The sequence below is a fragment of the Ixodes scapularis genome, unplaced genomic scaffold, assembly GCF_016920785.2.
Source record: "Ixodes scapularis isolate PalLabHiFi unplaced genomic scaffold, ASM1692078v2 PGA_scaffold5__190_contigs__length_132052651, whole genome shotgun sequence".
NCBI lineage: Eukaryota > Metazoa > Arthropoda > Arachnida > Ixodida > Ixodidae > Ixodes > Ixodes scapularis.
This window is the reverse complement of record NW_024609880.1, coordinates 59,430,881-59,446,314: the sequence shown is the minus strand read 5'-3', so window position 1 is coordinate 59,446,314 and position 15,434 is coordinate 59,430,881. Positions and strand designations below refer to the sequence as shown.

Below are 15,434 nucleotides of genomic sequence, written 5' to 3'. Positions count from 1 at the left end.
GGTGGATACTTTTCCTCTTGAAGTTAAGTGGAAATAGTGGCAGTGTAGGAGGTACTAGTGGCTTATATACACCGCATCAAAGCAAGAATTCTGTACCCGCCCTTTAAAGTAATACCGTCAATATCGTAATCCAATCAGTGAAGTGAAAAGCAGATTGCAATGCAGATAAAACCGCATATCGCAGTAAACTGTGAAAGGCGCGAATCTAAAGGTATGCGTTCAGAGGGCTGTATCCTAGAGCAGTTTAAACTGTACCTTTCCAAATTGTTGCACGATTTTAAACTCGGCTATGAAAAGGAAAGATGATGCCCTTGTTTAGTGTATTTACCAAGGGCAGTTTGCAATTCTAGTTTTTCAAGGTTTAGATTATTCGCCACGTAAACCATACTTTTTATACCTGGCATACCATTACATATCTCAATTACTTGTCTGTACATTTCTTAAGCAAAATATAAATGATATATCTAGAACCTTCTACGAGTGTTGCCTTAGCGAAAAATAGCAAGCCGACGAGAAAGGCATCAAAAGCCACTCACATGGTGATTTCATAAATTACAATTCTGAATGCGAGTTTAGGAAATCGCCGTAATGTTTATCCTCGCCTTTTTTTTTGTCTGAAAGATGTTTATACGTAATGAGGTTAACAGGGTTTTGCACGAACTGCCTCGTTGTTTAAAGGTATGACATTCGTAAACGACACCACAAGGGAATGTAACTATAGGACAATATCCTCCTAACTAGACAAACCAGATTTATCTAGAATTATTCACAAGATACACGCATACATATATATATATATATATAACATATACAAACACATATAACATATATAACAAAATCCTGGCTACGTGCCTGGCTCCAATGGTTTATATTCAGAATCAGTTTATGTTTGTCACAGCGCTTTTACACACATGTGACAAGGGGCGCCAGAAAAAAAAAAGCTGCAGGTTTGCAGCTTGACAGATTCCTGCCCCCCCCCCAAAAAAAAAAGAAGAAAACACAGGGCAGAGCGACACTGTCATCCAAACCCACACAAAAAAAAACACAGCGAAAATAACTTACGTAACATAACATTTTGCAATATAATAAGTATCATCTCAATACGCATTTAAATAGATAGATATAACATACAGAAAATGAAGATTTTATTTATTACAGGAAATTTTAAGTTTGACGGACATCTAACGAAAGTTTACCAACACTCACCTCCAGACACGAAGATTATAAAGATTATAAAATAAGTGTCATTGAAAATAGGTTGCGCCTCAAGACAGACTGAAGTAGAAGGTATAATAAACATAAGAGAATCATTTTCACTCAGCAAAAGAAAGCCTGATTTGTATGGGCATTTAATGAAGGTGAATCAACTTCTTGGGAATATAAGGTGTTGAACAGTGAAGGTAATCTCTAACTCAACCTCTGGAAGCCAAAATTAGTTCTAGATGATGGGATTCGACATGGATGCCAATGACGTGAGAGATATAATGATAGATTATTTTAAAGTTTAGCGAAGTCAAAAATCACTGTAATATGTTCTCTTGAGGCACGATAATATGTGACAGTTAATCTATTAGAGTAAATGTTGGATACGTCAAGTATTTTATGCTTTATAAATAAAGGAATAGAACTATAATCACGTGGGACATTTTGAACCACCCTTATTGCTTTCTTTTTTTTTCGCGTTCACCTCAACCTGTCAAAGTTACTTTTTGTTGTTGTCCCCCAGACCAGATGGCAATAACAAAGAATTGAATGAAAAAGGAAATTATATATTATTTTTTATAGTCGCAGGAATTACTTTCTCATATTTGTTCATTATCCCTACTACTTTACAAAGTTTTTTAAGTATGTAAAAAACATGGGGATACTACGACATGTGTTCTGAGAACACAACGCCGAGGATCTTTACACTGTCAATGCATTCTACTATATTTGTCCCAAAGTACAAATCACTGGACAATGCGATCCGTGATCCTGAACATTTAAGAAGGACTGCTTCTGTATTGGTTGGGTTATTAGACGGAGAATTTAGGGTGACCCAGTGTTTTAACATGCGTAAAAAATAGTTTCCTTTGGAAGTGAGTGTCATCCCTTGAGTCAGAAAAAAAATGCTAGTATCATCTGCATACATAATCAGCTTGGCGGAAGTTTCTATCTTTGCAATAACATTGACGTAAATAATAAACAACTGGGGATTTAATATGCTTTCCTGTGGAACCCCAGAGAAAATGCGCTGCATGTTGGATGACGAGTTTCCAATCTGACCATATTCGTGGCGATATTGTAGGTAGGACGCCAGAAAGTGATAAGGGACTACCACGTATACCGTAACTTTTTAACTTGTAAAGAAGAGTCTGGTGGTTTATTTGATCGAACGCTTTGCTAAAATCTATGAAGATCCCTAAAGTTAAAAGTTTATTCTCAAAATTGTCTAATATTATTTCTTTCTGTACAAGTAACGCTGTTTCTGTGGATATATGTTTCCCAAAACCGAATTGCGACTCCGTCAACAAGGTGTATTTGCCCAGAAAATTGAAAAGTCGAGAACACATGATTTTTTCAATGGGCTTCGAAAAAATTGGAAAGATGGAAATCAGACGGTTTTTACTCAGATCATTCCTATCCTCACTTCTATAAAGAACAGAAACTTTAGCCACCTGCATCCTCTTAAGGAATATACCGGATGATAATATGAGATTATGCAAATGAGTTAAGCATGGAAGTATCAAATCCAAGACAAATTTCACAGGTCTGATTTGGAGATCCTCACAGTCAGCACTACGGCTATTTTTTATGTTCATATATGTGGGGAAAGCTTCGCCTTCATCAGTAGGATTTAAAAACAATGATTTCGTTGCCGGTGCTAAATGTATTTATGGCTGTACTGTTAGAAGTACTCTATTCCACACCTACAAAATAGTCATTGAATTGCTAAGTTCGGTACCGGATACTTCCCTATTATTAATGATCATGCTTTCAATACCGTCGTGGTTCGGGCTCCGCATTAAGTAGTTCAAACGCTACCACATAAGTTCGGGCGGCCTAAAACACAACTCATTCAATTTGGCAGCAAAATAACGTTATTTTGCACGTTTTAACAGAGTATTTACGAAGTTTCTAAATTGTTTAAATTCACGCAACTTTACTTCGTCTCGAGTTTTAAGAAAGGAATCATACAGAAGATTTCTTTTTTTAATTTGTTTCAAGAGCTGTCTCCTGATCTAGGGCTTTCGAGACTTTTTGTTGACATAAATTGTTTTGTATGGAAACGCTGTGCAATAGCCACGTTTCAGTTCGTTTAAGAAAAGGTCATAGCATTCGTTGACATCATTAGACCGCAGCACATGACTCCAATCAATAGTAATAATGTTTTCTTTGAATTTCTTATGTGTTATGTCTTGTAATATTAAAGGAGGTCTAACAGTTTCTTTTAGTGAAATATTTTGATTACAAACATGAATATTGGAAGGTGATCACTTAGCCCAAAAATAAGAACACCCGCGGTGATATTGCTCTCATCATGGTTGGTCACAAAAAGATCGATCAATATTGATAATGAGCTTGTAATCGTGTCGGCGGTATGATCACATTACAAAAACTATTAGACATCAGTAAAACAATCAATTCATCTTTGAGGCGAGAGTCTTCTGACATGTTTATATTGAAATCGCCACCGAGGAACAACTGATATCTTTCATCATTGACCAAATAAAATACATTTTCTAGGAAGCTAATTAAGAAGGCAACGTTTCCAGTAGGTGGGTGGTATAAAACTGAGTAGATGTCACGATTTTTTCATACAAAGTGCTTCATAGTCCGGCGTCATAATAGAATAATTGCTGAGCAGCTCAAATCCAGAAACACTAGTCTGCAGCGACACACCGCCACCACGACGGTAACCCCGATTAAGGACAAAATGACTAATCCGGTAGAACAAAGAAAGCATCATCATCTCTGTACCACGTTTCGGTGAGCATGACAACATCAAAAATGGTATCTTGTCACTCAAAAACCAACGTGGGTCTTTGCCTTTTAATCTGCTGGATTGCACATTTAGGGGAAATAAGCTCAATGATCTATTAGTCCGCTGTTTTAAATATCGGTTTAGGACTTCTAGTGTCACCATTCCAAGATTTCCAGTCATATCGGGAAAAAAAATCAAACATTGAAGTTTTCATAAAAGTAGCTTTCGGCTAGCAGATGTTATCATGATCTATTTCATCGGAAATGGTAACGATTGGGGCATTCCTTGCCTTACGAGCAAGTATCTTGGCATTTTTCATCCAAACGTATCGCCATTGCATCTCACGCTTCCGTGACGTTGCTATTCCAAGTAGTCTTTTCAGGGTGGGGCATAAATGCTTGCTTACGTAAAAAGGCGTGGTATCTGGAAGACCTAGGACCTCACATGTAATCCTTCTTTTCTTTGCCTTATCGAGAACAGTGTCTCGTTTTTGCTGCCTTTGAAATAGGACTATGACGTTACTTTTCGTAGTAGAGTAGACACTTGGGCGAGTTGGTATTTCGTGAAATACCAACTCGGGCCCCTGTCTGTCGTCTACGTGTTCCTCTCCTCTGTCCTTGTCCCTGTATTCGCGACTGTAACTATGTTCAGTTACTTTTCGTCATCTCCCTAATCGGAACGCGGTGGCAAGTTTTGATGTCGGTCAAGGTAATTTGCTCTCCAATTAGACTTCAGATCTGAATTATCAGATCCGTGACGCTTTCCGTCTAAGTCTTTGGAATTCCCTTCACCTCGAGGTTGTGGCGCCTCGAATATTGCTCACACTGGATAAGTGTTAACTTATCCAGTGTAAACAAACAACACTGTGAACAAACAGCACGGCACCGTTTCGCACGGAAGACAAGAGATGGCGCAAGCGGTCGCGACGCCAACTGCCGCCAAAGAACAAGCATACGACGCCGAGAGCCTGCGTCTTTAGCAGACAAGGAACTGCAGTTCCTTGTTGTTACCGCGCCTGTTTTTGTTTCTGCGGCTGTCGCCGCCTGCGGAACGCGCGCCCTTTCTTAGTCGAAAAGATCGTCTACTAAACACGCTGGCTCTCGGCGCCGTATGCTCGTTCGTTGGCGGCGTTCGTTGCGCCATCTCTTGTCTCCCGTGCGAAACGGCGCCATGTTGTTTGAAGACCGGTGGTGTCGCTGCCTTTCCAGAGGAGCTCAACTTTTTTTCTTTCTTCACTTTTTCCTCAGGTAAGTTCGCTCTTGGCAAATTTTACAATATAATGCACCATCTGTGGGCAACGCTGCACAAAGTCGTGGCGCGATAGGTTACGAAACCGAATTTTGCGGTCGATGTAAAGAGCCCGGCCTCTCCTTGAATCACCCTGTAGATCGAGCTTTTGATCCAATCTGATATTTGCATCTCGAATTTCACTGAACATGTCCCGTAGTTTACAGTAATTCGCTGAATGTACGGTCTGTAAAATAATGTAGACGTTCGGACGCTTTTTGAATATTTGTGTTCTCTTCAGTGCATCGCTTAACACCGAACACTGAAAAATGTAGATGGGCCCATGTTTTGCCCACGGTAATCCTAGAGCCAATTACTGCGAAATGATCTCATGGGGAATGGCATGAGTTTACGAAGTGTCACATTGAGTGACAGCGCAGATGTCATTCGGATTTAAGCGTTTTTTTGGGGGGCCTGTCACTTCTCCACCCCCGTCTACATCAGTCTGCTTGGATCCATGAGCTCTTTCTTTATGGGAACGTAGACGCATGGGTTCTTATTGAAGTGACAATGAATATCTGCCTAGCTCATATTCAATTTCACTAATATAAACAAAGAGGAAAGTTCTGCTCATGACTATAATCTCTTCAACCATAAGCTGAGGCTAAAAGCTCCGTTTTCAGTGCGAGCTCGCTGGCTCCCGCTATCCCTTGGATGCGCGTGCCTGCGTGCTCACAGTATATATTACAGGGCGGAAAGCTCGCGCTAAAGGTGGAGTTTTTCGAATAGAGTCTAGCATTGAAGTGCTGCATGTATAAGCAGCTTTCACCTTGGAAGCAGTTATTTCAATAATATCTCAAACCGAGCCCACAAAAAGGGAGTGCCAAGCGATTAATTGGAGTTTACTTTTTTAATATCTTAGAAGTGCTTGGCAAGACCGTAGGCGAGAGGAGCGTGGTGGGCGTAGGCGAAGGGAGCAGCGTGCACCACTGGGGCGGCGTGAACGGCTCGCACGGCAACTGGAGCAGCGTGAACGGCGTGAACAGCGGCCACTGGGGCAGCCTTGACAACGACCGGGTGTGGGCCCTCAACGGCGCTGGAGAAGAACGGGGCGTCCGCTGGGACCGAGGTCTTGGTTCCTGGCTCGTTGGTCTCGACAGTAGGGTGGAAGCCGGTGGCGTCGGCGACGTACTTTACCAGACGAGTGACACCGAGGGCATCAACGTAGCTGTAGGAGCCGACCTTGTTGTTGAACTCATCTCCGGTTTCCTGGCGGGTCATGCGGGTGCCGAACTCGTCGACGTTGTCATAGCCGAAGCTGTAAGGCTGGGGTGGGTGCTGCGATTAAATAAAAGGAAAAGTGTTAATACAAGGATCGAGACCTAATTAATATTTATAGTAAGTAAAACAATAGCCTGTATAACGCTGAAAATATTTGAGTTGACTAGCTTTTGAAGACAAACGGGTTATAAATAAATCCGTAGGTAATCCATAGAAGTAAGCGCGCTGATTTTACTAAATATTGTAAACTTCGAACTTTTTTGTGTGACGGTTGCCATGTTGAAACATGACGTAGTTGTGTTTGGCAAAGAAAAGCTAAAGTGAATAGTTGAAGCATAACTGCAATAAAAATATATCCAACGGAATGGTTGAACTATTGGCAGGAAAGGCTTAAATTCGAACGCCTTCCGTTCGGCAAATAAAGTTATTTTCCATTTTTCCCAATCTCAGGTGCATCAAAATTCAACACGGTAATTGCCACAAAAAAGAAAGAAAGAAAGTTGTTTTTTAGTAGCGCGTTTAAGATTTCAACAGTTTAGAAGCTTCGTCCGTAATAATTGAAAGCTGGCGTACACATATATTTTATATTCCTTAAGCACTTTACATTGAATTATATTTTCTTTCTTTATTTCCTTTCTTTCTGGATTGACCGGGAGGTGGGCAGAGACTAAATGCGTGATGCCTGACGAGGTCTCTGTCCCCTTTACAGTTCTAACACAGCAGTGCGGGGTACATAGATTTTTGAACACGAAAATTAAGAGAAAAGAATCTCTAAAATTCTATACAACTGAGAAACAATATAAAACAGGATCGATCAATTATCCCACAATAATTTTTTCTCGGCAAAGAAAAATAAAAACGAATTAGTCAGGAACATGTTTTAACAATTCAAAAGTGAAATATGGACATGATTTAATAAGTACACAGTACACATATATCATAACACAATGTCACTGCCCACCAGAAGTGTCTTTAGTCTTTTTTTGAATTGAAGGATATTGCAGTTAAAATCTATTAGATCTTCTGTATTATTCAAGATTTTGGCGACTTGGAAGCATGTCGTTTGTTTTCCGTAATTGGTGCGTATTTTTGGAGGTCGTCTGATTCTATGTCTAAGTCTGTGATACGTTGTGTTTTCTGACGGAATTGCGAAGAGTTTTTTTGTGTGTATTATCAGTAATAATTTAAAATAATAAATTTGATTCACTTTAAGTAGGCCATATTTGTTGAACAGCGGTTTAGTTGGGAGATCTTGAGGCTAACCTTTATAATCTTCAAATAGTCGTAGAATTTTTTTTTGTAAGATGATCAACCTATTATAATTGGTTGCCGATGTCGTGCCCCAGACTAAAATGCAATAACACAGTTTGGAATAAAATAAAGCGTAGTATATATTTTTTTAGCCACAAAGGTATGAGATTTCTTATTTTATAAATACATCCGATGGCTCGGGATAGCTCAGAGCTCAGTTTATTTATGTGCGTGTTCCAACTTAACTCCCGATTGAACCACACACCAAGAAATTTTTGTTCTGTAACCTCCTTTATAATTTCATTTCCGAAATATATTGTCACCTTAGTGTTGTCGCACCTATTAACGGGAGTAAAAATTATATATATTGTTTTTTTCACGTTTAGTTGTAGTTTATTATTTTAAAGCCACGCCGATAGATTGTCTAGTTAATTATTTCTCATAGATTCTAAGACCGCTTTAGAGGTTGAAGCAAAAAACGCCTTAGTGTCGTCTGCGTACATGACCAGCTCAGGGGATCCCAGAATAATTGTGATATCATTCACATAAAGAAGAAATAAGAGCGGGCCCAAAATAGACCCTTGCGGAACACCGTACTTCATTTTGAGTGAATTAGAATAATTGTTGTTAATATAAACATACTGCATGCGATCTTGGACGTAGTCTTATATTAAAGTCAAAGCAACCCCACGTATGCCGTACCTTTGAAGCTTAATTAGTAATATGTCATGTTGGATCGTATCGAAGGACTTTCTAAAATCTAGGAATAAGCCTAAGGTGTATAATCTATTTTCAATATTGCTTATAATTTTATCCTTTACTTCTACAAGTGCCTGCTCTGCTGATTTAGATTTTTGAAAGCCATATTGACATTTGTTTAATACATTGTTCCTGGAAAAAATTGTCTAATCTAGACTTTATAACCCCTTCGAATATTTTTGAAAAAATTGGCAAAACCGAGATTGGTCTCTAATTCTGTAGAAGGTGTTCCCCGCCACCCTTATAGATTGGAGTACCTCTTGCAATTTTTAGTTCGTTAGAAAATATTCCAGTTTCTAGAGTAAGATTGATTACATGTGACAAGATATAAGATATTTGTTGGGAGACATATTTGACAGGCCTTGGCTTGAAGTCATCTACGCCAGCTGCGGCATTATTTTTAATTTTACTTATAAGCCCTTCTACTTCATATGGCGTAGTTGGAAATAGCAATATCGTGCTTGATAAGGAAGTCATTGCGTCTGTGATACAGCATTGCGAAGTGTCTTCGCGTTCTGGTGGTGAACCAACGTCATTATGACTTCGCTGCTTACATTTGGAGGGCTACCTAACTTCCACCTGAGTGCATAAAAACGAAATGCAAGATTTTGATTTGCGTATCCTGGTTACAATAGCTACGTTAATCCATATAAAGAAATATCGACAGTGCGAAGAGGTATTCGTGAATTAAGTAGGTACTTCCAAAATGCTAGGCACTCCCCGGCCCTACTCACATGTTCCACAACAACTCCGCAAGCCACGTAGGCGAAGAGGCAGCACACAAGGACCTGGAAGTAAACAGGGCGTTGTTATTCCAGTCACAGAAAACGCGAGTAAGAGGCTGCCAATTTTGAAATCCAAGGCAGCTACGAGCTTGTGTTAGACTCTCCCACCTTGGAGAACATGGTGGATTCTTTTCCTCTTGAAGTTAAGTGGAAATGGTGGCAGTGTAGAAGGTCCTAATGCCTTATATACACGGCATCAAAGTAAGAATTCTGTACCCGCCCTTTAAAGCAATACCGTCAATAGCGTAATCCAATCGGTGAAGTGAAAAGCAGATTGCAATGCTGATAAAACCGCATATCGAAGTAAACTGTGAAAGGTGCGAACGGAAAGGTATGCGTTCAGAGGGCTGTATCCTATTGCAATTTAGACTGCACCTGTTCAAATTTTTGCACGATTTTAAACTCGGCTATGAGGAGGAAAGATGATGCCCTTGTTTAGTTGATTTACCAAGGGCAGTTCGCAATTCTGGTTTTTCAATGTTTAGCTTATTCGCCACTTGAACCAGAGTTTTGATACCTGGCATATCATTACATGTCTCAATTACTTGTCTGTACTGTTCTTAAGCAAAATATAAGTGATATATCTAGAGCCTTCTATGAGTGTTGTCTTAGCGAAAAATAGCAAGCCGAAGAGAAATGCTTCAAAAGCCACTCACATGGTGATTTCGTAAATTACAATTCTGAATAAGAGTTCAGGATATCGACGTATTGTTTATCCTCGCCGGTTTTTTTGTGTTTTTTTCGTGTCTGAAAGATGATCATACGTAATGAGGTTAACAGGGTTTTACACAAACTGCCTTGTTTAAAGTGATGACAAATTTATCAAGAATTATTCACAAGATTTATATATATGTATATCGTGTAAGTAATGAAGACCAAAAGAGCTAAAAAAAAGTAAATAATTCAAAATCAAATAAATGTAAGGGGGTAAGGCAAATACATATTTTTCGACACACTTGGTTACTCGGCAGTATTTTGTCGACCGTAGTTTAGGACTGCTTTTATAGCTTGAAGGTTTTGCTCACCCGGGTTTCAACATTGATCTGTGCCCCAATTGTTTATATTGCAGTGGTAGTGCGCGGTTTTCCAGCGCGAAAAGTAAGAAAGGCCAGACTTCAACGTCTTGGAACACGCAAATAAAAATATAGGCAGAAGAAACAAAGAATTCGCTGCGTTAACAAAGGTAAATGACTGGAGCACAAAGTTCTGACCAATCGCGTCACAAAACTGTATGTCTCATAGAACTGAATAAGTTCAAGTTTAATTCCAACATCTTTGTGTCAGAATTCAATATATATCAATGAAGTCCTTATAGCATTTTAGAATACGTTGATTGTCTGGATCAATACATTTAAACAATGTCAGTGGGTGCATCTAATGACATATAACCCCTAGCGTTTACTCATCGAACTTTCTGCATTCCACTTTACATTTCACTTCCTAATGTTGATGAGTAAAAGTTTTCAATAACACTATATTAGTCTAAATATTTCCTGCCGCAGACGGAGTCGGTATTGTTGTTTGAATGACGAACGTACTGAAAATTATCGCATGATTAGTTAATTGGCCCCACCCACATGGCTTCTCAGTCTTGGTTTATCAGATCTAGACGGCTAAGCAAGGGAACCTTAAAACAACGAGAATACAAATAATCACAGGACAGTGGATAAGTGTTATTGTGACAAACCTACTGATGTATGTTAATTTAACTCTTCAGCCTGGCACTGAGAGAAGACACATGATATTGTTGAGTCATGTACAAAACTAATGGATCACTACCTAACGCTAAATTTATAGGCTGATTACATTTTAGTTTGTAATCGAAAGATGAGGGCACGCTTACGTTTAAGGCTGACTCACAATACGGAGTACGATGTTCGGGCAGCGCTCATTAGGCGAGTGCCGTACAAAGAAAATATTCCGAGAGGTCCAGAACCAGGCCCGTTTTCTGGGCAGTATCAAACGGAAAAGTCGCAATGAGCGAATTACACTCCCCCAAAAGAGCAACCATATAACAGCACGTGTACATCAGTACTCAACAGAGCAGGAAAAAAAAACAAAAAAACACCGTGCAAGTTCTAAAAACTACAATCTTTAAAAAATATGATGTTATTATTTTATGCACACTTTCAAAGCTCCGATACACAAAAGGTGAATCTGGACACTGTCGCATCAGAACAGGGAGTTCTAGTTCTCGAATATGTACAGTCGTTTTTAAAAGTTTAAAGCCCTCCGCGCGTATAACTCGCTTCCGTGCAGCAGCGCTCTTATCATCGGCACTCGCTGGCTGCGAGATTTTCGAAAATGATGGGGAACTTCGCTCTCGCTATTTTGAACCACTTTGTTATCAAGGCGAGTCCGCTCCGGCAACGCGCGCGCTGATGTCTCAACTTTTGAAAAAGGCTATACGTCAAACCCGCGCGTCGTGCGCGAAGATGCTGTAACTTATAAGAGCTGAAACAACTGCAAACATACACCTGATAGCATAATTGGCCATTCAGCTTCTCGAAGCTATACATGCAATTGTAGACCGAGATGAACTTTTTAAACAGTAGCATAACAGGATTTGTTATATCAAGGTTATCTGAGTTCTGTTGGAAACGCTCTAGTAACCGAAGTGATGAACAGATAAAAAACACACTTCGTGGACGTTTTGCAAGAAATTGAAGCAGACTCCTGCCTTTTGTTTTCAAGTATACAACATCACTTTTACCTCTTCGCGAAATTATGGAAAGTGCCGACTTTTCATTTCTGGTTTTTCGCAAAGCGATATCTGATAAGTAAGTGAAGGATACTCTTTACACTTCTTTTCAAAGCTGCAAGTGACAACCAGGAAATTAATTTTGATTTATTTGACTTGTAAGTATATAACTAGTGTTTTTTATTGCCGTCATTGGGAAGCCGTCACCTCTAGTATGCTTTACTAAACGGTTATTTCTCAGTCAAAGACGTATAAACTATATTGCCGATTTTCAGAAAAGCTCCAAACGAGCTGTTTTAATTCTACTTTTTGTTTTCTTGAAATAATTGTTCTGGGATTTTGACGGTGTTGCTTTTAGTCGCGTTATTTATTTAGGAAAAGTCATCCCATTAATAGATAAATTTAATTGGTATTTTTTTGGCTAAAGAATATGTATCTTGTCAGATATGTATCTTGGAGTAAACAAAGAAGTAACTATAAAGTTCTCTGTTGTATGAAACAAAAAACATGCGTGATATGGCTTTTAGATTTGGTTAAAACTATGTCACAAAACTGTATATTAAAAAATTCGAAACCCTCAACCATTCTAGAAAAGCTTCATTAAGGCAACATTCCATTCAAACATCTCTACTTTATAATTCAGGTGTTATAAATTCGCCCGAGTGTTATATAAAAATAGAGACTGGAAAATATTACCAATATTCAGGTATTCCTTTATTTATTTTCTTTATTTTTGCTTGTTTGATTGAGTCCAGAAACAGCCGCGGCCTTAGTACTGGTACACACTCATGAACACAGACACGCACTTAAGAAAAGAGAGTTAAAAGCGAAGTTTGTTATTTCAGCAGACGTATAATTTCAAGCAATCTCAGTTTTTAAAAATTATGACGAAGTTTGAAATTTTGTATTTCTGTCTGGGCTAAAATATTTGTGCTGTGCCAGAAATTATTCGGCGCGTTTAAGTATCAATAGCTAACCTCAATTTACAAACATTCGTGAAACCGAAAATTGCTGATATAAATATAACATACCCTACACGCGCAAAGCGAACGTTCTAACAAATGCCGGCGCAGCTCTTTGTTTTAACCTTTTACTTGCCAATGTTCCAAAATTGGAACGTGTGAAACTCAATTTTTTTGTTCTTTTTCGGTATATAGCTTTGTTTTTAATTTTTTTTTTCGGATACTGTTTAATGACTGTGGAAAACACCGAAATTTTAGCTTCTGCTATTTGTCATTTTAAAACTTTGAATCAGTGCTTGTGAAATGACGTATTTTGTGTTTTTTCACAGTCAATTGTGGGTTGCGTCATTTCGCAAGAAAAAATGGCGTTCAAATGAGCAAAGCAGATTTAAAATAAAGGAAAATAATTGGCGATTATGTGATAAAAAAATAAATAACCAAAGCCTTTCCGTCTCTTACTAGCATTGAGTTTTTTTTTTTGTTTTTTTTTTGCAAACGTTCCGTTTTTGGAACATTGGCATTTCACAGTAGCAAAATTCAACGTAAACTGGAGCCTGCACTTCAACATAGTTTTTAGTTTTGTTGGTAGCGGCCCCTCTGAGGTGGTTGGCAGAAGCTTGAATGGCAGCTTTCCTTGCCGTTTGCTCCAGTTTGGAGTGTTCCACGAAAGCCTCAGCGTCGACGAGTCCATGGTGCCCTATTATGGCCACCACTCCTGCAAAATGTTCATACGCGGGAAGCCCCTCAGATTTGGCCATAAGAAATGGATGATGTGCTCTCCGAATGGATATCCCTATGTGATGAAGATATATTGCGGAAGAAAGGAAAAAGATAAGACCTCTCCTCGGGCTTAGGGTGGTTAGCAACATGGTATCTGTCCTGTTTAGCCCTGAGCAATATGAGGTCTATTTCGGCAACGTTTTCACCTCTTACGGTATCCTGACGAAACTGGCTGACGAAGTAATAAGAGCGACGGGGACTGTACGAGAAACAAGAACTGGTAGTTGTCCGCTGAGGAGCCAGAAAGTCATCGCAAAAGAGGATCGAGAGGAGCTTTTGACTACAAGTCTGACGGTGTGTTATACGCATGTGGATGGCACGACGACGCGGTGGTCACAGTTGCCTCTAACCATCTCAGTCATGAACCTGTTTGTACTGCAAAGGGCTTTTCATGACGCTGCAAGAAAAAGGTTCGACATTGCGCAACCATATCAGTAAAAAAAATATAACGAAGGCATGGGAGGTGTGGATTTTATGGACCGCCTCCTTGGTAGCTACCGCCCAAGGCTTCGAAGCAAAAAGTGGTGGTTGAATCTTTTCAGGAATGTTCACAACATGACTGTAGTCGCAGGATGGATCCTTCACTGAGAACATCACAAGGGCACACATGCCACCATGACGCACCTAGCTTTTAGGTGGGACGTCGCCATGTCCCAGCTCCACCTGAAGCAGAAACTCGCCCTGCGGCCTGGACCTCGGGTTCGTCTCAGCATCGCGGAAAGGAAGACTGACGGTCACTACATTGTCTCAGCTACACAAGGAACATGCGCGGAGTGCAAAAAGAAAGCGAAAGAAAAACACTACCAACAAATGCCACCAGTGCGAAAAGCGGCTGCACAAGAATTGCTTTGCAGCTTACCACGGCTTGTGATTGTGAAGCGCTGACTGCCACGTAACACATACATTGAATAAACATGTCTTTCACACATTCTTTTCTATATTTATAGTTTTTGAAGCCCTTTCAAGTTGCCAAACCGTTCTCGTCAGATAACAGAAGCAATTCCCATTTTACACTCGATAAATGTTGTTGAAGACGACACTTGCATTTTGTATACTGGAAATGCCAATGTTCCAAAAATGGAACATGCAAAAAAACATGCCTAGTGATTGTTAATTTGGCTATATTTTTTTCACAGTCAATTCAGAAGCCATATGTGAATTATCAACAGCAATTTCAGTGGTTCGAACTTTGCGTCGTATTGCGGTGTTTAAAAGGTTAAAAAGCACGCGCTGCGCCATTCTCTTCTATCTGCGGAGCACTTATATCGGAGCGAATTACGAAGCTAAAAATAAAGGCTTGGCTCGAAAGCAAGAGGCATGAAGAGAGAATGAATGTGACTTTAATATTTCTCATTTCCTTACCTCAAAACCAGTTTCCAAGAAAATCTGTTTTTTCTGTGTGTGTGTTTGTTTTGCATTCTACTTATTTGAAAGAGAATCGCAGATTGATTGCAATGATTCTCCCCCCCCCCCCCCCCCCATGGTGTACGGCAAAGTAGGGGCACAGGCAGTTTAGAAATATTTCGTGATGTGCGAGTACGCATTGATATCACTGAAGGCCGATGTTTGTCTAACAATTGCACTTTATCACCATAAATACATTGTGTCGTAGTTCTATAAGGTCTATCGTCGAATTCCACACCAGGGCTTCATTTCCCTATATGAATAATAACTAGTAAAATAGTTGACCTCTAAAGCTAAGTAAAGCATATATAATCTAAGGA

At 39.5% G+C, this 15,434-nt stretch overlaps 1 protein-coding gene across 1 annotated transcript; it reads right to left on the bottom strand.

Annotated features, from left to right (window-relative positions):
- Positions 1-6,094: 6,094 nt before the first annotated feature.
- Positions 6,095-9,791, bottom strand: LOC120844708 (cuticle protein 10.9-like). Its single transcript, XM_040216628.1, has 4 exons — positions 9,716-9,791; positions 9,376-9,401; positions 9,217-9,270; positions 6,095-6,529 (listed from the first exon to the last, which is right to left on the bottom strand). The coding sequence occupies exons 1-4, from the start codon at positions 9,789-9,791 to the stop codon at positions 6,110-6,112; spliced, it is 576 nt and encodes a 191-aa protein (XP_040072562.1). The 3' UTR covers positions 6,095-6,109.
- Positions 9,792-15,434: the final 5,643 nt, after the last annotated feature.